The sequence below is a fragment of the Simochromis diagramma genome, unplaced genomic scaffold, assembly GCF_900408965.1.
Source record: "Simochromis diagramma unplaced genomic scaffold, fSimDia1.1 OVJJ01000557.1, whole genome shotgun sequence".
NCBI classification, from domain to species: domain Eukaryota; kingdom Metazoa; phylum Chordata; class Actinopteri; order Cichliformes; family Cichlidae; genus Simochromis; species Simochromis diagramma.
Genome location: NW_024387156.1, coordinates 2391856 through 2416148, shown reverse-complemented (window position 1 = coordinate 2416148; position 24293 = coordinate 2391856). Strand labels below are relative to the sequence as shown.

The following is a 24293-nucleotide window of genomic DNA, read 5'->3' as shown; positions in this document are numbered from 1 at the left end:
CAAAGGTAACAGCTGACCTGATTGGCTACCTCTGTGGACTTTTTTGGGGGGGATAACAACAACAACGACAACAACAACAACAACAACGTGCAATGAAACATACACTCAATCCTTTTATTCATACACTCGTTCTTTTTATTTCTTCTTTTTATTTATTAAGTTAAGTTGTTGTGTTGTGCGTAGTGCAGATGTGGGACAGTTTCCAATTTCGTTGTGCTGTTGTTCTAGATATGACTGTGCAACGACTACAAAGAGTTATCTGTCCTGTTATGTATGTATATTTACTATGAAAAAGTATTTTCCCTCTTCCTGATGTCTTAGTTTTTGCATAGTTTTTGCATATTTGCCATCTGTGGCAGCAAGATCTGCAAGTTTTCGAAAACTGGCAGTGAGCCCTGACAACGAGCCCTCTTTGCCTAATTATTTATTTTCAGCCACACTGGAGAGTATTAAGGTTTGTTTGAAAGGATATCAAAGGAATTAAACCTTATTTATTTATTTTTTGAGTTATTCAGAGGGGGACTTGCTGGTGTGTTTCAGATCATTGTTTCCCTGCATGTCCCGAGAGAGCTTCAGCTTCAGGGACGTGATGGCCAGGTGAAATGCTCCTTTAGGGTTTTCTGGTAGAGAGCAGGACTCACGGTTCCATTGCTTGGGACAAGTCATCCAGGTCCTGAAGCAGCAAAGCAGCCTGAGACCATGATGTTAGTTTGATGTTCTTTTTATGAACATCAAACTAACTTACAACAAGTAAAATGGGACTTAAACCTCCCAGAAAGTTCAGATTTTGTCTCATCAGTCAGCCCACAGAATTTTCCCAGAATTCTTGGGGATCATCTATTTGTTGATCTGGTGTTGAAATCGTTTCAGTTGGGTGGCTGCTCATGCTAAAGTAATTTTTAAGTTTACCCCATTTTTGAATAGTGGCTCTCTCTGTGGTTCACTTGAGTGTCCAAACCCTTTTGCAGACTATCAGATGTGAAGGGCTTTAGTTTTCAGTTTTCTTTTGTTTGTGGCACGACGGATTGCTTTTTGACATCTTTTTCATGTTGGCAGGTTTTATTTAGGAGATTTCTTGATGCAGCAGGTCTGGCAGTAATCAGGCCTGAGTGCGGCTGGTGAAATTTAACTCAGCTTCCCGAAACATGTGGTTAGTCCCAGTTCATGATTTGACAAGGAGAGCAAATCATTTTTCACATAAAGCCTGGCAGATTTGGCAATCCTCTTTCCTTTAAAAATGGAAATAATTCAACAATCATATAAAAACTGCATTTTGTATTTACTGTGGTTATCTTTATCTAATATTAAAAATGATTTTAAGACAAATTAATAGTCAGAAAAGAGGCAAATGCTTTTTTACTGCCCTGTATACAATCTATTCACAATCATTTTTACCCTTCAGCCATAAAAGGCTGATGTGGTATTGTTGTCACTGGTAGTTGCTTTGGATCTTTGGATATGGAAACAAAATCACAATATAAATCAAATCACTTGTAGTAAAATCCAGAACAGCTGCAGAAGGAGTGTGATTACAGATATATATGTCTGTGTGTGTCTGCATACGCACGCACGCACGCACGCACGCACGCACCATCAGAAACATCAAATCGCCAACCAACAGATTATCAGGGACGAGAGGGGAGCATAAAAATGAATGTGTCATTAGCACCACCACAACGCAAGGAGTGTGTGTGTGTGTGTGTGTGTGTGTGTGTGTGTGTGTGTTATATGCAGCTGTGGCTTCCTCCTCTGGAACACCTCGCTTGGTCAGTTGGTCCATTAACACTTCTAGCCCCTCTTCATGGGGCAGTCACAGGCCCAGCATGTCTTTTTTGTTTGCAGTAAGAACAGGTGTCAGAGTAGTTGCCATGTCATCTGCCTCAGGTACGCCCTCTGTTTCAGCCATGGAATCTTCTTCCACCATCCTGTGAACCGGGGTGGGCATCTGAAGGAGAGTGACTGTATCATGGAGAAGGTCTTGTTGTCGTTTCTATATCTTACAGTGTTTCTTTAAGGTCCGGTGTTATAGGGCATTATGTGGCAATGCAATGTTCCTTGAACCCGGCTTCATTATTGAGTTCAATTCCATTTTATTTGTATACCACCAAATCACAACAGCAGCTCCCTCAAGCTGCTTTAAACTGTCAGGTAAAGGCTGTACAATCATAGAGACAAAATAGGGAAAAAAAAACCTAAAAATCAGATGACCCCTATGAGCAAATACTTGGTGACAATGGGAAAAACTCCCTTTTAACAGGAAGAAACCTCTAACAGAACAGACTTAGGAAGAGAAGGCCCTCCCATTCCACTTTTAAATACTCCAGGAACAACAAATACACCAGCAGTCTGAAAGTGAAGTGCTCTATTGGGGTGATACGATACTGTAAGGTCTTTAAAATAAGATGAAGCTTGATTATTCAAGACCTTGTATGTGGTGAGAAGGATTTTAAATTGGATTCTGGATTTAACAGGGAGCTAGTGTGGGTGAAATATGCTGTCAGTACTCTTGCTGCAACATTTTGGTTTAACTGAAGTTTTTAGGGAGTTTTGACAATAATGCATTAGTGTTCTAGCCAAGAAGGAGTAATTGCACAAACTAGTTTTTCAGCTTGCTCTCAGACAGGATGCTTCTAATTGGAAAAAAGCAGTATTATATATTTGTTTACAAGGCACATTAGACCTACGTTACTCAAAAATGACTCCAACATTCCTCACTGTTACTGGAGGCTATGGTAATGCCACCCAGAGTAAGATTAAACTCCATATTTTTAAGGCTACGTTCACACTGCAGGCGAAAGCGCATCAAATCGGACTTTTTTGACCCTATGCGACCCATATCCGATCACGGTATGACAGTGTGAACGGCACAAATCCGATATTTTCAAATCCGATCTGGGTCACTTTCGTATGTGGTACTGAATCTGATACATATCTGATGTTTTAAAAAAGCGACTGCTGTTTGAACGATCATGTTGCATTAAATCCGTCTTTTACGTCACTGACACAAGACAGATGCCAATTATCAGCGCCCGAAAAAACGCCCGAGAAGACATCGCGAACGCTTCCTGGCCATCCAGTGTAGATGTTAGTGAAACTGTTGGGAAGACAACGTTGGAGAAACGTGAACATTTTATTTGTACTGTATAATCTGCAGATTTTGACAGACATTTCCAACTATCCTTTGAAGCACCGCTCCTCTAAAACAGCAATAAGGATCATTATTAGGCCATATCTAAATAACAAAATAACTTTATAACTTAAAGCAAAATTGGGAAACATAAAGTCCGAAGTCTTTATATTAAGGGCCATCAGTCAAACAATACTGTTTGCTCTGGGTCTAAACAGAGCGTGTTGTGTGTGACGTCTTCTTTTGCGCATGCGGGCAGCTTTGAGGGTTCACACTAGAACGCGTTTGCTGTCACATTTTATTTGTAGTGTGAACAAGCAGACAAAAAAATCGAATTTGATCAAAAAATCGGAATTGAGCATTAAGACCTGCAGTGTGAACGTAGCCTAAGACTTTTAGGGCCGAGTAAATTAACTTCAGTTTTATCTGAATTTAGAAGCAGAAAATTAGAGGTCAAGCAGGTCTTTATGTTTCACTAATTGAAAGACCATGCACCAGGTGTGGTAGGCCTTTGGCTCAGTGCACAGGATTGATTCAGCACGGTCCTTTAACCTCCTAGGACCTGGCGTCCACATATGTGGACATCACATTTTGAGTTATGTAGACCAAAATAGTCCATTTTACTCTACAAGGGCCTGATATCCACTTATGAGGACATTATACTGCTACTGTTCGATCAAAATGTTAAACGAATATCCTCATATGTGTCTCTCATTTCTCTTAGAAACAAAAATCAGGTAAAAAAAAAAAAATCTGGTAATTCTTTGTTTTTACATTCATCAGGTCCCAATCAGCCCAAATATCAAAGAGAAATTAAAAATGCATGCCGTGAAAGGGTTCGGGACTTAGGAGGTTAAGCAGCAAATTGACTATCAATAATTGATATTTTTAGGTTTAATCAGTTGTGAATGCTTTTACACTTGCTGTAGTAGCAAGAAGGTAGAACTGGTCACCTTCTAATCTGAAGATTGGTGATTCGATCCCTGGCTGCTCCAGTCTGTATGCCAAATATCCTTGGCCAAGATACTAACCCCAAGTTACTCTCCAATGTGTCCAGCAGAGTGTGAATGTCTGATAAAAAGCACTTAAACACAAGAAGTGTTGTATGAAAGGGTGCGAATAGGTTAATGAGGAATGTTGTATAAAGCACTCTCAGTGCTTGTAGAGTAGAAAAGCGCTATATAAGAATGAGTTCATGTACCAGTTATAGGAAAGCTGAGCAAAATGATCTCCTCCAGGATCCTGACACTAGAGCTGATTAACTGATAACTTGGTAACCGGATGTTTTCTATAGAATAAACTTAAACTGAGTTTTAAAAAAGACAAACAAAAAACAAAACACCAAACCAACAAACACCCAAACTGGTGTTGGAAGGGATCTCAAGTCTGCATTGTACTTGGTTAACAATTGGTGTCGTAAGCCAACACCTGTTTAATTCACAGTTTAATGGTCATTCACAGTGGACATAAATGGCCTCTTTTACTCTTTCAAACCATCTGTCCAGTCCTACTTTCATGGAGGGTCTTTACTAACCTAAATATTGGATCTGGTGGCAAAAAGTTCCAGATCCTGTTTCAGTCCTGCCTATTCGGTAATTTCTCATGGGAGTTTACTATGTTTCTACTTTCAATTACTCGCTACAGGTCTCGAATGTTGCCCTAAATTTTAGGAGCATGTATTCACAACGTGTGATTTTTATGGTTTAGCTGTTAAGCTAATTTCACATGCCCAACCATGCATCACATGAGCCTTTATAAACTTTCCACTTTATTTCTAACGCACTTTAAAACAACATAACAGCTGATGAAAGTGCTGTGCAAAAAAAATAAGAGAACAAGAATAAAACAAGAATTTCTTAGATTTAGTTCATCCCACATTTAGTTTATCCTGTGTTTCTTGTGTCTCCTTGTAAGTAAGTGCCTCAAGACCACTGTTTCAAGGAAGCTTTTTAGACCATGCATTAAGCTGGCATTTTGTGTGTAATGTGTGTCTAACAGCAGTAACATTGATGTTTCCAAATTAGAAATTAGAAAGTATTTTTAATTTGTCTTAATCTGACATAAATATGTCTTTAGAGTCTGATCAACCATGGGAATTTCATCAGATCCCTGGATCACAATATTTGAAACCTAAGCAATTTAACTTTTCTTCACCCAAATGTGTGTGTGGTAAGTTTACATCTTTTCTAATACATAATGTATATTATTGTTGCATGTAATTTGTATGCAGCAATCACAACCAGACGTTGCAGTTAAAAAACACAATTATTATCAGGATGATGATACATAACTGAACTGCTTCCTAATGAAACACTTTATATCTTTCTTGCTAAAGCAAACATTGCTTATGTATGTTTATATTAGGAATGGGTGAGATATAGTGTTTTTAAGAAATACTGATATGCTTTCATGCTAGATATAAGATGAGACCATATCATTTATATGGATGTAGTCGATGCTGTATAAGTATAGAGCCTTGTCCACATTTGTCTCTACACAATGTCACTCTGCCCCACCTCTCTTCCTCACCGAACAAACCCCCCCTCCCCAATCGCTACACCTGCAGCCAGTGACAGAATGGAGACGGATCTGAACTGGATGGTAGCTATTGAAGAGGAGCTGGGTGGTAGAAAGAAAAACAGTGGCTCAGTTACTTGGAGATGGTTCAACCACTTATAATCTTTTCCACCATTTACAACAGCACCATAAAGTGCAGTATGAAGAATGTGTGAAACTGCGTGCTGTAGCCCAGACCGTGCAGTATTTTCAGTCTCCTGCCCGATACAAACCACACTAAAAAACAAATATACCTGTGCTGTGAGTGAAAAAGTGAGACGTGGAGTGACATTACTAAAGCAGTGGCCTGTCATATCACTAAAAACACTGGACCACATATCAGTGCCGATATGTGCCAGGCACATATGTGCCCGCCATGTACATATGTGGCAATAATGGCTCACAGGATCTGTGAGTCATACACGAGTGTCACTGAAACATTTAATTGTAAACTGAAGTGTCTGTTTCCAGACCAGCTACTTCCTCCAACACCACATGGGAGCGCATATAAGTGAAGCTCTGCAGGTTGGCCTCGTAAGCTGGAAGTTCAACCTGAAGCTTTAATGACTGACATAGAGTCAAGGTGGTTCAGCTGACCAAGTGGCTGAGCTTGCAGTGTTTTGGTCACAGACTTCATCTTGCCTTTGGTGAGTGCGATACTGAATCAGTTGATTTGAAGTAAGAAAAAATATGGTAGGCATAATGTTAAATACAAAGTTTATAGAATCAGCTACAGAGCTAAATATGTCTATTGACCATCAGACAAGTATTTTCATAAGTGATAGCCAACTTACAGATCTACCAGTTATGCAGCTGAAACGTACATAAACTATCGGTCTTATAATGGATTGCATTTATATATTTTCTAGACACTCTCACATTCACACACTGGTGGAGGCAAACCACAGTTGTAGCCACAGCTGTCCTGGGGCAGACTGACAGAAGTGTCAGGTGTGTGTCTGTGCTTGTATTAGACTGAGGATTGTGACTGAGGACTCAGCTGACACATGACAGAGATACATTTTTAAATGTATCTCTGTCATGTCACTGCAGTCACTGCAGTGACTGCATGCTGACCCTCTTAAATGGTGGAAGGAACATGAAGTTGCCTATTCAGCAGTGAGATGCCTGGCCAAGAAATACCTTTGTGTGCCACCAGCTCCCCATCTGAAAGCATTTGTAGTTGCAGTTGGAACATTGTAACTTGCCACAGGACATCCTTAAAGCCCGATACGGTTGCCAGATCAGCTTTCCTGGTATATATTCTTTAAGATGTACAGTTTTGGCCTGACATGTTGTTTGTGCTAGTGCTGTAGGATACCACAGAGTTTGGTATCGATCTGATACCAAGTAAATTAAGGGAAGTATTACCGATACTGATACTGATACTTTCAACCTATTAAGTGAGCTTATGTTGGGGAGAGCAGAGTGTCATGATTTATGAGCTGAATCATTGTACATTTGCCGTATTCTGAGAGCATTTTAATGAACACCAAACAGTCAAGAGTCTGGACACACCTTCTCATTTAATGTTTTTACCACTATCTACATTGTAGATACATATTGAAGACATCAAATATATGAAGCAAGATATATGGAATTACATAGAAAAGAAAAAAAGTTGATAAGTAACTCTAAATATGTCTTATATTTTAGATTTTTCAAGAAGCCACCCTTTGTTGGCTGCGCTGCAAACCCTTGGCCTTCTCTCAATGAGCTTCATGATGTAGTCACCTGAAATGGTTTTCACTTCACAGCTGTGCCTTGTCAAGGTTCATTTCTGGAATTTCTTGCCTTCTTAATGGTGTTGGGACCATCAGTTGTGTTGTGCAGAAGTCAGGTTTGTACACAGCTGACAGCCCTATTTGACAACTTTTAGAATTCATATTATTGCACAAACCAATCAGCTAAGTAAAGAGAAACAACAGTTCATCATTAATTTAAGAACTGAATGTCACTCAGTCCAAAAAATCGCTAAAACTTTCAATGTGTCCAAAAGTACAAGCAGGAGAGATTTGATTGGGCCAAGAAACACAAGGAATGGGCATTATACCAGTGGAAATCTCTGCTTTGGTCTGATGAGTCCAAATTTGAGATCTTTGGTTCCACTCGCCCTGTCTTTGTGTGATGCAGAAAAGGTGAACGGATGGTCTCTGCATGCATGGTTCCCACCGTGAAGGAGGAGGTGTGATGGTGTGGGGGTGCTTTGTGGGTGACACTGTTGGGGATCTGTTTTTCTTTTTTAAGATCAAGCTGTGTTAGTATGCGTAGAGTGCTGAATCATTCTTTTAGCTATTGGAAAGTGATCTGCCTCAGAAGTCTGGGTTTTGCCCAATTAGTTGCTGCCTCAATTTTCTCTCATCTGTATTTTAATGGGAGAAATGTTTTGTCACTCATTCAAGTGACGTCTTCAGTCTCAGCAGTTTCCCGAAACAAACACAACTGACTTTGAGTTTATTTTCATGATCGTTAGTATGAAAATTCTTAAGATCATTAACCAGTGGTCATGATAACATTCACATAGATTTGGGGAATGACTGCAAGCACATCACTCCCCCATATATTCTCGATATCACTGAACTTAATCCTAACCCAGTTAAGTCATTTTGCTTATTTTCTAGGTCACAAATGTAATGGAAAAAACTAATAAGCTATTTCATGTAGGGCTGCAGCTATCGATTATTTTAGTAATTGTGAGTAATCTATCGATTATTCAATAGACTCTCCATTGCCACCTAGTGGGCATTTAAGGTGTTCGGCAGGGGTTAGCCACAAGTGCAAGATCCTTGCAGCTTGCAGCTTTAATCTTCTTTATTTCCTCTTGTTTTTGAAAGCTGAGTTTAATTGTACTACCACACCCGGGCCTGATTACTGCCAGGCCTGTTGAATCAAGAAATCGCTTAAATAGAACGTTTGACGTTTATCAGTCTAGGAAGGGTTACAACATCATTTCTTTAGGGTTTAGTACTCCAGTGAACCAGAGTGAGAGCGATTATCCACAAATGGAAAATCTTGGAACAGCGATGAACCATCCCAGGAGTGACCGGCCTACCAAAATGTCTCCCAGAGCACGCTGAAAACCCATATAGGTCACAAAAGAACCCAGAACAGCATCTAAAGGCCCCAGCTTATCGTAAAGTCTGCATAATACCACATCGCTGCTAATCGAGCACTTTACTCTCAAACTGCAAGCGTACTTGTGGTTCCTAGCATATTTAAAAGTACAGTGGGAGGTGGCACCGTTTTAGCTCAGTGGGTGAGCAGGCGACCATATGTATTATGGCCAGAGAGCAGTAGGCCCGGGTTTGAGTCCCTTTGCTGCATGTCATCCCCTCTCTCTCTCTCTCTCTCTCCCCACTTTCCTGTCTATCTACACTGTCTCTCTATTCAATAAATGCTGAAAGGCAAAAAAATAAATACATTTTTAAAGAAAGTACAATGATAGGAAGAGCCTTAAGCTTGCCCCTGTTGGGGGTTTCTTCCTGTTGAAAAGGGGGGTTTTCTTTCCCATTGTTGCCAAGTACTTGCTCATAGGGGATCATATGACTGTTAAATTGTTGGTTTTGTCTATATTACTGTAGAGAGTTTACCTTACAATATAAAGCACCTTGAGTTGACTGTTGTCATTTGGTGCGATATAAATAAAATTGAATAAAATTAAATAAAATGGAATATATTTATCACAGTCTATTATTACAATATATTAATATTACAATATTAATGTGTATTTTGAGCATATAAGATGTAGTAATAGAAGTAATAATGAAGTAATAATGTTTCAAGCCTTTACAAAAACAGAAAGACAAACTACTCACTAGAGCTGTGCAATATTATCATTTTGTCTAAGGTAATATTAGTACATTTTTATGTGATATAAACAAAGTTCTGTTGTGATATCAGTGCTGGCTGCCTAGGCAAACCCCAAAAAGCTCAATTTCTGGCTTCCTAGTTGGTCCCCAGAAAACCCCTTTTTCCATTGCCGGCCTACCAGCTGGCCCACAGAATAGCTCAGTTTTCCCTCCTGGTCTTCTGGCCAGCCCCCTTCTGAATTATTGCTGGTCTCCAGTTGGGCCCCTGACCTGCTTACTCTCCCACCTTGACCTCCTGGTTAACCACGAGGAGGGCACTATAATTTATAATTTTAGATAATTTTGAGACTATCGTCCACCCCTACTGCTTGCCTATTTGAATGTCATCATTTGGGTCTTTTGCTCAGCAAAATCACCGACTGCACCTCTTAAGTTCATCCTCGTGGCAGTATACTCATCCTGCGGTCTTTTTGCCTTCTTCTTTTGAGCACCTTTTTTTTTTTTTTTTTTTTTGGTTTGGTAAGCAAACCAAATGTTTAATGTTTGAAACACTGTAAACCTATGTAATGACGTGTGTGTGTGTGTGTGTGTGTGTGTGTGTGTGTGTGTATACACAGAAAGTCAGCAGGTGAATATTGTGCAATATGGAGGGCATAAAATATTGTAGTTTTGAGGGAGCCTGCGACGAGGCTGCCATACTCGGCGACATCTTAGTCAAAAAATGCAGCAGTTCAAAAAGATGTTGATCTAGCTGAGAGCAGTCTTTGATATGTGTTTCTCCATAAATGTAACTTTTCTTCACAACTTCTGACATCATCAGAAACATTAATGCCACGACACCTTTAAAAAAATCCTCAAAGAAGTATCTGTCACATTGTGTCTTAGCAGGAACAGGCTCCAATACTTCGACTTAAGACTGTCAGCAGTCTCAGTGGGACATGGGCCATTGCAATTGGTCATAATTCACCTATGACCTAATAAATATGTTTTTTACCAAAAGAAAACCCGTTTTGTTTTTTTAATATTTATTTTGATAACTTTATATAAACCCTACAAATCCCTCATGGGCTGTTAAGGATGGGCTTGTTGTTAAAGCCCCAGTAGGTGTGAACATTTTGGTTCTGCTTATGTAAGGAGCAGGAAATGAAATATCATAGCCTTTATGTCTACTTCTTTATCGCTTTATCCCACACCACCTCGACTCCTCATCTGTCCTCGTCCAATACCCTCTTCCTATTTAATCCTCGGAAGTGTTGCCAGTGTGCTCAGTGGTCTCCCAGCAACGGAGAGCAGTGATTTTATAAAGACAAATGGTTGGGGAGAAGAAATGCAATCTATGCAAGTTGACCTTTTTAAGGGAGGGAGGAGGAGCTTTTAGCAATGCCAGGGTTATAGCCTGTATTCTGTGTTTTAAAGGTTGAGTTGTTGCAATAGAGATCTCAGAAAATCAAAGTTATTCAAACTAATTAACTATATTTTTAATGCTTTCCCTGTGCATGTTATCTAGCTAGAATGAAAGCCTTTTACATTTAATTAGTCCATAATTTACTGTTTATTTAACCTGTAATGCACAATGCATCATGGGTTTAATAAAGAGCTTGGGTTGGACGTTATCATTTCTCCGGGAAACTTCTATAGAGATTGAACTTACTTTCCTGCACCAGCCACAGTCTGAGTGTTCATTTGGAGGTTTGATACTTACATGGGTCATTAAGGCTGAAGCTGTATGGACACACTACTAACTCAGTCAAACCAGTGCCTCTCTGTAAGTGGGACCTGAAGCTAACAGGTCTTACTCAAATTCTGAAATTCACACATCCACAAAAACAAAACTGTAACACCATCTCAGCATTCACATCACTCAGATTAGGTTATTGTACTTGGCCCTAAAAATCTTTGAAACATGATGTCTAACCAGATACTTAATCTGGGTAGCATTACCTTGGGCTGTTGTTTTTTTTTTTAACTTTATTGTGCTTATTAAACAAACTACTACTTTCTTACAGTTGTGCAATATCTCTAAAATTAGAAACATTGTGTCACCCCTGATGTTAAAAAAAACTTGTTTATGAATGTATTTTGGATGTATTTTATTATTGTCGGACTGTCTCAAAAATTCTAATAAGACTTCACGCCCCTCTTCTGTGGAACCAGCTCCCAGCTTGATTTTGGGAATTTTGTCTCCATTAGTACAGGGTTTTTACCTCATATAAATATAAAGTGCTTTGCAATGACTGCTGTTGTGATTTCGTACTATATAAATAAAACTGAATTGAACTCTTAAAGAAAGCCTTGCCGAGACTTGTGCAGCTATAGTTATGCGAGGTACTATGTGTGCCCCTTGTGTATGAGAAAGAAAAGAGAGAAAGAAATGGTACACCAGTTGTCAGAGTGAATCCTTGTCAGATGAAGCGGAACAGGCCAGTTAAATAAAGATCCAGAGCGGAGATAGTGGGATTAATTGGCCATAATTGGTTAATGTGGTGGTGCTCTAGAATCCATTATTGTAAATGTAAAGTTCAACAACAACGTTGAACGAGATCCAGAGTGTAATTAAAGTGGTGGGTGGGCTCTTTTATAACTTTAGAGAAGCCAATTGAGTCTAATAATAGATTAAATGCTCTGTTGATTCTGTCACTTTCAGCATCTATATGTATGTTAAAATCACACACAATAGTTATTTGATCTGAAGTGAGTACTAAATCAGAAAAAAGGTCAGTGGGTTTTTGAGTTTTCCAATTAGAATGTACAAGGCTAAGAGTTAGACTTTCAAATTAAAACTCCATCTGGGTCTATGGTTAAATTTACAATTTACAATAATGGATTACACAGCAGTTGGGAATAGATTTCACCACAGTAGATGTCTTTCTAAGTGTTAGAACTAATTTAAAGATATAATTAATCGTCTTTTGTCATCTTCAATGCCATGTACAAACAGTGTGGAGCAGTTACCTGAACTCTGCTCCATCCAAGGTCGATTATCGTGTTGATAATTTTACATCTTCACGGTATCTGACCCTGGACACTGTAGTTCCTCTGAAAAAGAAAGTCTTAAATCAGAAGTACTTGACTCCTTGGTATAACTCTCAAATGTGCACCTTAAAGTAGAATTAATAATTCGCAAGCTGCAGAGGAAATGGCATCCACTAATTTAGAAGATGGTAAATGGCCTGTATTTGTATAGCGCTTTACTAGTCCCTAAGAACCCCAAAGCACTTTACACATTCAGTCATCCACCCATTCACACACTGGTGATGGCAACCTACATTGTAGCCACAGCCAGCCTGGGGCGCACTGACAGAGGCGAGGCTGCCGAACACTGGCGCCACCGGGCCCTCTGAAAATTCTAGAAAGAGTAGTCGTCAAACAGCTAACTGATCGTCTGCAGAGGAATGTGTCAAGGTGAGCTGTGTGGCAGGCAGGGGTTGGACCCAAACGCTAGACTCAAAGATGGTAAACTTAGCTTAAAGTGTCCCAAAAAGTTGATTCTGTTCATCTGGACATAGCTTTTTTTTTTTAGTGGAAGAAACTTTTCGTAACTCATTAAAGTGACTTCTTCAGTGTCAGCTGACTGCTGGTTTTCCCAACCTTATAAGCAGTACATTTGCACAATAACTGAGACTAGCCCACTGAATGAACAGTGGGCTGTGAGGTCAGTTCTTTGATCATTTAACTTAAAGTGTCAGCTTTACTGCTGGAAAAAACGAACTAAAACAAAGTACATACGTACTACAAGAAACAAACGAAAGATAAACTGGAACTAAGGATCTTGAACTTGGAGCACATGACATGACAATACATTACAAATGTAAGTTTGAGTAGTGAAAATGTCCATACTGAGCACCATACTGGGCAGTGGGCACCTTGACTGGTCTGCAGCTTTGCAGACGCATATGCACTGCACAATTCTCACACCAGTTTGCACTTGCCTAATTTTCCTGCTTCTAATACATCAGCTTTGAAGACAAAATTGTTGCAGGTTTTTTTAATATACATATATAATATAAAATGCAGGCATAGGTCGTGTCCAAATTCATGGGCTGCATCCTCCTGAGGACCCGGCCTTCGCGGTCTACGTGGGCCGGGTCCTCAGAAGGTCAGGTAGGCCGGAAGTAAACGGCTGTGAAATTGGATGGTCTAGCCTTCTGATTTGCGTCACCGCTGTCTCGGTGGAGTTTAATAAACTCGGCTGTCTGCTCCTTGCTATCTAAAATATAACAGGACACTGGCGTAAATTCTCGACCATCTCACACTTCTGTTTAATCAGTTTTCTGTTTGACGTTTAGTCAACTGTGTGAAAACCAAGGAGGAACCCACCCGGGGGATTAATAAAGTTTTATTTTAGCTAATCTAATAACTTTAATCTCAGCCAAACAGATTTACTCACGAACAAATAAAACACTGAAAAAAGCCCAACAATAACATTTTTAGTTTTTCTAAGTGACTTATATATTACGTTTAACCTGAGTAGCGAAAGTCCGCGGTGATCTGAAAACGATGTGCCGGGAGTTGTGCCGTTCTCGGCGGCTTTGGTGACCCTCGAGCTCCCGGCTAGCTATCGAGCTGGTGGGTAGCAGACGTCTCTGAAAACGTCGAAACACTTTTGGAAATATGCGATATTTTGATAAACCGAGCAGATATTTGAAGTTTACACACCCACATTCTCGCCTGAAAATATGTTAAAAGTTTATTTTGTGACCCAGAAAGATTAATAAGAGTAATTTTAAAACTTAGTAGCGGCCGCCATTATTGGAAACTGGAGTTTGGCTGGGCCACGCTATGAATTCTGGGATATGGTGGGCCACGAAGGACACACCCGACCCATCCTTCAAATTCGGGGAAAAGGAGGACGCATTTGTCGGCTGCATTCGGAGGAGTCTACGAATTTGTACAGCCTTCGGCGCGTCGCTGTGACGTAATCGGTGTACAAATGCGTCCTCAGGAGGATGCAGCCCATGAATTTGGACACGACCATAGTCAGAAGATGTTCTGAACATGTAATTTGTTATGCTGGCCTCCCAAAGTGCACAAAAGGACTATTTATTTAAAAAAAAAACAAATACAAGAAAACATGGTAGATGGTAAAGCAGTCCCTGTCTACTTAGAGACAGAGACTCGTTTTGCATGCACTGGATGACTTTTGCTTTTGTACAGAGTGCAATTTTACTTTGCTTTGGTGGCCATGTTTGCCTTGTTGTCTTCTGCAGTTACTTGTGGAGGCAGGAAAATAGCTGCCGCTGGGTTTTAGTGGGCACCTGGATTCGAATGAAACACACCTCTCCCTTGTGCCATCACAACACTTTGTTAGCTGTGAAGACAGCGTGGAAGTTGCTGTAGATCGAAAGTTCTCTGGTGTCCATCCAACCATTACACTGGTTGGATGGACGGCTTCTTTATCCACAGGTCTAAAAGTCAAAACCAGAGCCAGAATTAGTGTGTACTCTGAATTGTGAGCTAGTGCAATTGAATTAGTGATGTTGTGGTATGTGAGTACTTCAAAATATCCAGCTTGGAAACATCTTTGGGCTTTAAAGAGATATGCAACTGAATGTCGCCTTCATAGCAGCGAGAATTGTCACTGAGATTTCTTTAAAAGTGCTTAAAATGTGCTGAAGAGGAAGAAATCATAACAGAAACAATAAAGGCCCAAAACAGAACTTTATAGTAGGAGAAGTCGAAGAGAACCAGAACTTAAAAACAGCCACAGACAAGAAACATTGAGACCGATATCATCCAATACTAGACATTAGTATCTCAGCCTATTGATCAAAATGTTCAACGGTATCAGTAAGGCAGAGGTCAAGGCAGAACAAAACTTCGCCTGCATCAGTATGCAAAATGTCACTGCAGACGCTAAGAAGGGCTGTCTCTTTGGAACAGTTATAAGATGTAAACTGGTAAGTTTCAAATCTTAGCAGTAAACTGTAATTTTCAAATTGGTCTTTAAATTCTTTAAAGAAGAGAAGGGTCAAGATTTTTTCAAAAAAGAGGGTGGATGACAACATTTTTTATTTAGTTTTTTTTAAACCTGTCCTGTCCGGCAGTTTTAGCAAGCAGATTCAGTTCAGTTTTATTTATTTAGCACCAAATTACTATAACAGTTGTCTCAACGTGTTTTATGTTGTAAAATAAAGAGCCTACAATGATACAGAGAAAAAAGAGAAAACCAATTAGATGAGCCCCTGTAAGAAGTGCTTTGGCGACAGAGGGGAGTGGGAAAAAATCTCTTTTAACAGGAAGAACCCTCCAGCAGAACCAGGCTCAGGGAGAGGTGGCAATCTGCCACCACTGTTTGGCAGTAAAGGGAGGAAGATAGGACAAAAGACATGCTGTGGACAGGAGCCAGATATTAATATGAACTAATGATTAAATGCATTTCATTAAAATGGGATTCCTCCAGAAGCCTAGATCTATTGCAGCATAGCTAATTGAGGATTCCAGGTCACCTGACCCTGCCCTAACTATATGCTTTATCAAAATGGAAAGTTTGAATTCTAATCCTAAAAGTAGAAAGTATGTCTGCTGCCCAAATCCAAACTGGTTGCACAAGGCTGAAGCCTCTTAACCCCCATTCCACTTTAAATACCCTTGGAAACACAAGTAAGCTCCCAGTCTGAGAGTGACGTGCTCTAATGGGGTGGTGCAGTACTTTGTTTTTAAATTCAATTTTGGATTTAACCAGGGAGCCAATAAAGGGAAATATGTTCTCGCTTTCTAGTCCCTGTCAGCGTTCTGCTGCATCATTTTGGATCAGCTTTTCAAGGAGTTCGGGGAAACATCCTGATAATAATGAATTGCAGTAGACCAGCCTAGAGGTAATAAATGCATAAACTAGTTTTTATGTCTTTAAGACATTTCTGCAGGTTAACTAATTGGGGTGTGTTATCTGGCTTCAGAGATAGATAAAGTTGGGTATCATCTGCATAGCAGTAAAGATGTATGCTATGTTTTCTAAAGACACTGTCTAGGGGAAGCATAGACAGAACTGGTCCTACCATGGAACCCTGTAGAAGCTCCGTTATTAACCTTAGTTGACTACAAATTTAATTCTAGGTCACATTAATCTGGAGAGAATATCTGCCTCAATAAAAAAAACAGTTGGATGAATCTGTTTTAGGGGGAGCTCGGCTTTAGTCTCATCTACTTATGTGCCTTACAGGTGGCCAGGGTTGGTCTTTGGATCTCTGGCGACTTTTCAGGGAGCTGGAAAGCTGGGGCTGCTGTTTCTGGGTATCTGTGTGTCTGTCTTGATTGGTGGTGGTGGGGAGCATGAGTGATTACTGCCTTGCTGTCCTGGGATGTTAGGTCTGGGATCCTTGTAGTCATTGGTGCTTGCACTGGGCTGGGTGGCTTGCCTCTTCTGCGTGGGTTGGGTATGGATCTGTGGCCCTGGCACTCAAACATGTAGGGTGGGTTCTCCTTAGTCTCCTTCAGAATGTCTGATTTACGCCTCTGGGGTCCTTGGTTGTCTGCAGGTCCTTTCTGGGGGGGTCTTTGGCTATTTGCCTCTCAAGTTTATCTGCACCTTAGACATTGAGGGTTTTAGGAGGGAGGTGTGGACGGGCTCTGTTGACCAGCTAGTTAGGCTGGCAGATGGAGTATGTAGCCACTGTAATTCTATCATTTTGCAATCTGCCCCTACAGGTTGGAGTGGGTGGAAATCATTGAGCCACGGACACGGGAGCATATGTATGCCAATCTGCTAACGGGTGAGTGCGTGTGGGACCCACCACAGGGTGTTTGCATCAAGCGTACCGGTGAGAACCAGTGGTGGGAGCTGTTTGACCCCAATACTTCACGCTTCTACTACTATAACGCCTCTACCCAACGCACAGTGTGGCATCGGCCTCAGGGATGTGACATCATACCCTTGGCCAAGCTGCAGACTCTGAAGCAGCACACAGATGCCACCATCACTCGTCCTCCAGGTGGTGGGCGGCGAGCATCTGCTGACAACAGCCCAGGACGGAACAGCGAAGTCAGCCGAGAAGGAAGCACCTCGTCCTCCCTTGACCAGGAGCTGTCCGAAAAACAAGGCAACAGAGAGGAGGCAGATAGGTAAGACTGAGTTAGTTACAGGTATACAGCACACTAGAACAATGCTTAGGGTAATGTTCAGCCTTTAGAATGGCACTGTGCAACCTCTATGATGCACCCCCCCCCCCCTCCCCCAGTCTACCCAAAAAAACCCACTTAGTTATGTGAATATGAGACAAGAACACATGTATTTCTCACTTTCAACACAGATTTTTTTTAACGGCATGACAGTAAGTCATACAATAGTGGTACTTTACCTTTTTACTTCAGATCTACAAGTCTGTTATGCCATATCATTTTTATCTGCACGTTGAAGCTTTATCATGGAAAGAAGAAGCCATATGTGAATATGATGTAGAAACACCCATCTTCTCTGGGCAAAAACCCATGTCAAAATGACTGAAACAAAAACGAAAACTGTTCTGTGGCCAGAGAAATAAAAACATTCTCATGAAATCATTTTTTAAAAGCATGTGTGCAACATCCTCTAAGCTTTAGAGGAGAAAGACCATCCAGCTTGTTATCATTTCTCAGTTCCAAAGCCTGCGACAGTGCCTATATAACTGGTAGGTTGTACGTATTGAAGGTTTTAGATCAAAATATGCTCCCATCCATCCAGTGTCTTTTTTGTAGATGTTTAAGCATTTCCACATACTGAAAAGATGCTGCTGATGCACGCTCTGATCTAGTCTGTTCCCTGAACTCAAACTCTAATTTTAAAATTATTTTCAAACCTTGCTGAATTTTTCGAATCCAGTTGCTGTTTGTCTTTTGGTCTTTCTGCCTTTACTTTTGTTTCTGTAACTGAAAAGAATGCTCTGTTGTGATTGAGTGACTGGCTGGCTCACAGAAATATAACTTCCTTTCAGAAACCCTTTGGTTGCGTTTGCAGTATGCCTTGGGACATTACCCACTGGTATTTTAAACTGCTGTCCAATCATGTTTGCCGCATTTGGTCAAATCTGAGCAGAGTTTAGTCCTGCGCAGTTCAGATTATATTCTACTACTACTATCAGCAGTGGCATCATCATTAAATGGTAGTGATCCCATTCTGTTGCAGGCATATTACTTCATATCATGAGCTTTTGCTCTCTTTCTGCATGCTTTTCTCTTCCCATCATTTAGGAATAAGTTAATCTTGGTTTTATTACCTTATAATAACAATCACTTTCAGATAAATGTGATTATGAGGTATTTTCTAATAATTACAAGATTAATTGTAACAGAGTAACTGGAACAGGAATTGATAAGCTTCAAAATGAACTTTAATATCCTCTAACTGCATCTATTCTTTTCTTTTTCAAAATGTCTCTCCTCTCTTTTTTCTGCTCTCTTCTACCAGGACCTCTCCCTTCAGGTGGAATACTGGTACAAAAGAGCGAATGCTGATCAAGGTGACAGACAGAGAGCCTAGCTTCTTGGCCCATCAGGGAAATGGTTACTCTCCCTGTGACCCCTCCAGCCCTAGCACTCCTTCTGGAGGGGGCACCACCTCACGAGCTCGCTGTCCCTCTGGAGGAAACCCTTCTTCAGAACCTGACAGCTCCCCAGTTCTTTATGCCGACCGCCGTCAGTCTCCTTTTCTTAAGCGGGCAGAGCTGGGTGGCTCAAACACCCATCGACTCACTTCAGCTGACTCCCAGCCTCCTTCGCCCCGCTACACCTATGAGCCCCCACTATATGAGGAGCCGCCAACAGACTTTCAGCCCCCACCCATCTATGAAGAGCCTCCTACTGACATGCACCTCTCTGATTCTTCTTCCTTCTACGGCACTGGCAAGTCACCTGTTCGAAAATCTTCAGTCCCCCTTTACCACTCCCCCAAGCAGGGCCAGTCACCCTATGGCCAGCTGGTTCTGACCAGGCAGAAGTGTCCCGAAAAGACTCAGAGTTTGGAGTACAGTCCTGTGGGCAAGGAATATGTTAAGCAGCTGGTGTACGTGGAGCAGTCTTCTTCCAGTCCTCGATTCAAGACAGCAGACCGTCTTCTGCGTTACGGCACAACCGGTGGCTATGGAAGTTCATATGGGGGGTCCTACACTCTGCAACACAGCCAATCTCTGATCAGAGACCCCCGCCTCCTGCTGGACTACAGTGGAGAGGGTGGAGAGGGAAGCCAGAGGTTAGTTTATGAGGACTCCATATCCTGGACGTCCAGCCAGACACATTCCCTCTCTTCTTCTTCTACAGCCAGGCCTGGGGCTTTCTCTCCCTCTGGCAACCGCAAGCGCAAAAGCCGCAAGCCATCCCTCCCACAGGAACTGACTCGCTATGGGGAGGTGGAGCTTACTGGGACAGCATCTGAGGCCATGCTGGCTCAGGCCAGACTTGCTTGGGAGGCTCAGCAGGTGATGAAACAGAGGTGCAGTTGGGATTCTGGGCAGGGAGGTGGTGCTTCCCAAGCTGGCAGCTCTAAAGATGGCTATGAGAGCGACGGAGCAGTGCCTCTGCCATTACCGGGACCAGTGGTGAGGGCGTTCAGTGAGGATGAGGCACTAGCACAGAGCGATGGCCACCACTGGAAACGCAGTACCTTTGAGCGGCTGGGGTTCCCTCAGGCCCTCCTGGAGAAAAGCCTCTCTGTTCAGACCAACCTGGCCTCCCCTGAACCTTACCTTCATCCCTCACAGGTACTGCTGCATGCTAGAATTTTCTAGCCATATTTAGAAGGATAGGATAATTCCATTATTATTGCTTTTGTAGTTCAGTTACCATTGCTAATCTATAACAGCCTTACTTAATGGGGGATTTATTGTGTGTATGTGTATGAATAAATGTGTAAGAGATGGATAACGTGGCGCCACTTACTTTGTACAAGAGTAAAGACAGAATTTCCCACTTATGGGGGCTGCCATCTTGATTTTTGGAGTCTGTAAGTCGTTGTGTCAAACTCCCATACACACACCCCCTTGCACTTTTCATGTGCCCGACAATCTGGTGGTGTATTTATTGGAACTGACGGCTCATTAAATTAAGGTAAATACAACCACATGCTGATATTTTAAAAGGTACCCAACATAACATACTATAGGTCTATGCTACATCATTTTGTAGCCGATAGTTTAAAGCATTAGCTAGCTTAGCAGTAGCTAACACTGTCTCTTTCTCAAAACGAGTCCTTGTGTGTATTTTTGTGTAACTGTAAAATGTTGTCAGTCGCAGCTTAAGTACTGTTGAAGTTCAGCGTATGTATCAAGTCAACTATGCTCAAAATGCACGGACATCTTTCTCCGCCCATTTTATGAAGGATGCATCGGTGTGGACTTGCATGTGCTTGGTACAGCCAATTATTCCAGAATGTATTTTGTTTGAAACTCAAAAGCAACAATGGCAGATGAGAGTGGCCACAAAACTTTAAGTGACATTTAAAATATAACTGTTTCTGTGACACAAATAAATATTGCTGGGCATCGATTTTGATTTCTCTGATTTGATTCTAATTCACAAGGTCCTGATTTGATTCGATTCGGTTCCGAAATATTATAATTCTGATCATTTATCAGTACATATCCATATATAAAAACAAAGCTGACACTTGTAAGACTTCATCAGTAAGCATCACAGCAGATGAATTTGTGTCGAAGTAACTGAGGATAAAATACAGAAAAACATGAAGGAGATTTTGCTGGTCTAGCTTTTTATAGCAGACAACCGCCTTAAAAATATTCTGCAGTAGATCAGAAATGGAAGAAAACTATGAATCAGCATATGAACATTACCTGATGCTGCTGAAGTGAAGCAGAGCAAAGTTACAGAGGTTTTATTAGAGACACAACTGAGAGTTTTGCAATTTGGAATCATTTGTTAAAGTTTACATTTCTTTGTATTGGACAGCAGAAATTAGGCTAAATTATATATTTCAAATGCGTATTATCCCCTCTGGTTACCCTGGTATAAATGCCACTTAATTGCAGTACCTCAGAGCTGAAATAAAGGTGATCTTTCTCCTCTCTGACAGACTACAAGTTCTGAAGTTCTGCTCTTACGCTTTTTGTACACCTCTGCTGACACCTGAAATGTGAACTGTTTAAAAAAAAAAAACCTTTATATACTAACAGATTATCTATTACTGTAAAAACCAACAATAACCTTTGACTCAGTGGTGGTTTTTAAATGGAGAGCTGCAACGATGAGATAATAGTGCCGTTCTGAGGGTTATACATTGAATGCAATTCAACACAGTCTGGCTTGCTTTGCATTAGCTGACTCTAATACCTAAAACCTTAGTTGGAAATAGGGCTGCCACAAACGATTATTTTGATAGTCGACTGGTCACCGATTATTTTTGCGATTAGTCGACTAATCAGATCACCATCCATTGGACGTAAAACGTACAGCTTATTGCACCAGCAGCATCTGCTCTTATATAACGATCATTAGCTTACAGCTTTAAGTGTTTAAGGTATGTGCTAACTAAAAATAAAGACAAGATGGTAGCTTATTAAATTTTAATGAAATTTGCAGATTGTTTCGGTGAAGTTTAATAAACTCCTTGCTATCTAAAATATAACGGGACACCGGAGTATATTCTCGAGATTCTCACACTTCTGATAATCGGTTGTCTGCTTGAAGTTTATTCAGCTGTGTAAAAACTAACTTTAATCTCAGCCAAACAGATTTACTCAGGAACAAATAAAATACTAAAAAAAAAGCCAAACAATAACATTTGTAAGTTATCTAAGTGACTTATATATGTTTAACCTGAGTAGTGAAAGACGGCGGTGGGTTTGAAAACGATTTCCCGGGAGTCCGGTGTTCTCACGGCTCTAGTGAGCCTAGCCCCCGGCTAGCTATCGAGCTAGTGGGTAACAAACGTCTCCGAAAACGTCGGAGCGCTTTTGAAAATATGTGGTGTCTTGATAAACTGAGCAGATATTTGAGGTTTACACAGCTACATTCTCGCCTGAAAATATGTTAAACGTTTATTTTGTGACACAGAAAGAATAATAAGAGTAGTATTAAAACTAACTAGCTGCCGCCAACTGAGCTGGGCTGCGCTATGAATTCTGGGACAGAGCTACTTCTTCTTCTTCGGGATTTAACGGCAGCTGGCATCCTTGTACATGCAGTGCTGCCATCTTCTGTTTCAGTCCGTTATTACACTCTTAAATCCTACTACTTATTCCTGCGTCTTTTGTGATCTTTCAAAGCTTCAAACGACACGTCGCCTATTAAATTAGTCGTCGACGATTTTGATAGTCGACGTAATCGTGACTAGTCGACTAATCGTGGCAGCCCTAGTTGGAAATAGTGGGTATCACAATGGTGTGTTTTTTTTTGGTTTTTTTTGGGTATCACAATGGTGGTTATGAAGTTTTTCCACTAAGCCAAGCTTTCTGCTTCAAGCTTTCAGTGTACTTGGATAAAAATTGGTGTTTCGTAGATCTCTGTGGAAGCTGTTCCTTACTAAAACACAAAACAATCCCCACTTCAGTCAAAGATGTTACCAGATGATTAAAAAAATTATGATGATGCACTGCACACTACATGCTTAAAATAAAAGAATCAGTGAAAATGTGGTGCTTCCAGATGATTTTTAAACTAAAAGTAAACACAAACCACTCCCGACCAGGTTTAGGGCTCAGCACAAGTTACAAGTAAAAAGATCCGCACGGAAAACTGACTTTCAGCTAGGGTGTGCTGGCTTTGTAGTACACCCTAGTTCAGTCGTGCTGAATCATGGTCGCTGACAGGAAAACAGCAAAACATATGGAGACACATGCTAGTCACATTTCTTTATTAATCATGTTACTTTTATTTGGTGGACATCAGCAGTGTTATCACCAAACTGAGGTATTAGCAAAAAACTGGACTGATACTACAGGCAGCTGATGATGAGCTTGAGCTTAAGAAGAGAAGCCTGTTAAAGTATAATGCCCATAATAAAAGCACAGTAAGGATAACACTAGTTCGTGACCAGGCAGGCCCAATGACTTTTCTGTTTCTCATATAAAAAAAGAGGTTTTAGTGCCTCATTTTCAGTCCCCTGCTGCAGGTCTTAACATTCTTCCAGAAAGGATGTGCTCTAAGCCTTTGTCAGAGCAGTGATTGAATGAACACATGCAGAGGCTCAGACATGATTGCAGACGCGCTGAGAGAAGATGGAAGAAGGATGAGCTGTATGTTTCCTTACATACTTAGGGACTGTCTCTCTGTTTACCAAGAGGCTGTACAGACTGCAAAGACTCTGTTTATCTCAAACCTAATGTCCACAAATAGACACGAGCCTCAGGTACCATCTTGTAAACCTTTCAACCTTCAGTCTTGCTGCTATCCTTTTGCCACAAATAACTCCTGACACTTGTCTCCAGCAACTCTACCCTGGCCCCCTCTCTTTTCCACCTCTTGTGTCCTGTCCATTGCTTTGGAAATATTACTGATTAACTGAGGAAAAATAAAGTTATTTTGCTTGTTTAAAAATGAGGCAAAAACAAGTTGTGACAAAAAAAATAGAATCTAGATAGTGATTCCTGGACTCCAGTTCAGAAAGGTCTACAGAGGGTTTCTCCACACGAAAACTCTACAATTCATCCAGAAATCTCGTGCAGAGGTGAGTCGAGGTCATTAAATCAAAAGCACATGAACATTTAGGTAATTGCCATTAGCTTAGTGACCAGGTGTAGAATGAAGGTCTTCCTCAATCTTTACGAGTAAGCAGCAAATCATATGATTAGAATTTTATAGATTGTATTCATATTGGCCAGATGTGTATAATTATCAACCAGGGAGTCATCAGGCAGCCCTTCTTATACAAAAGATGCATG

At 40.9% G+C, this 24293-nt stretch overlaps 1 protein-coding gene across 3 annotated transcripts in view; it reads left to right on the top strand.

Moving 5' to 3' along the window:
- arhgap39 (Rho GTPase activating protein 39) overlaps window positions 1–24293 on the top strand; it is a 62390-nt gene that overhangs the window by 11439 nt on the left and 26658 nt on the right. For all 3 annotated transcript variants that reach the window (XM_040048507.1, XM_040048508.1, XM_040048509.1), the window contains exons 2-3: window positions 17137–17550; window positions 18872–20159. In XM_040048507.1, the coding sequence (XP_039904441.1) occupies window positions 17137–17550; window positions 18872–20159 (1702 nt within the window). The remainder of the gene's footprint in view (window positions 1–17136; window positions 17551–18871; window positions 20160–24293) is intronic.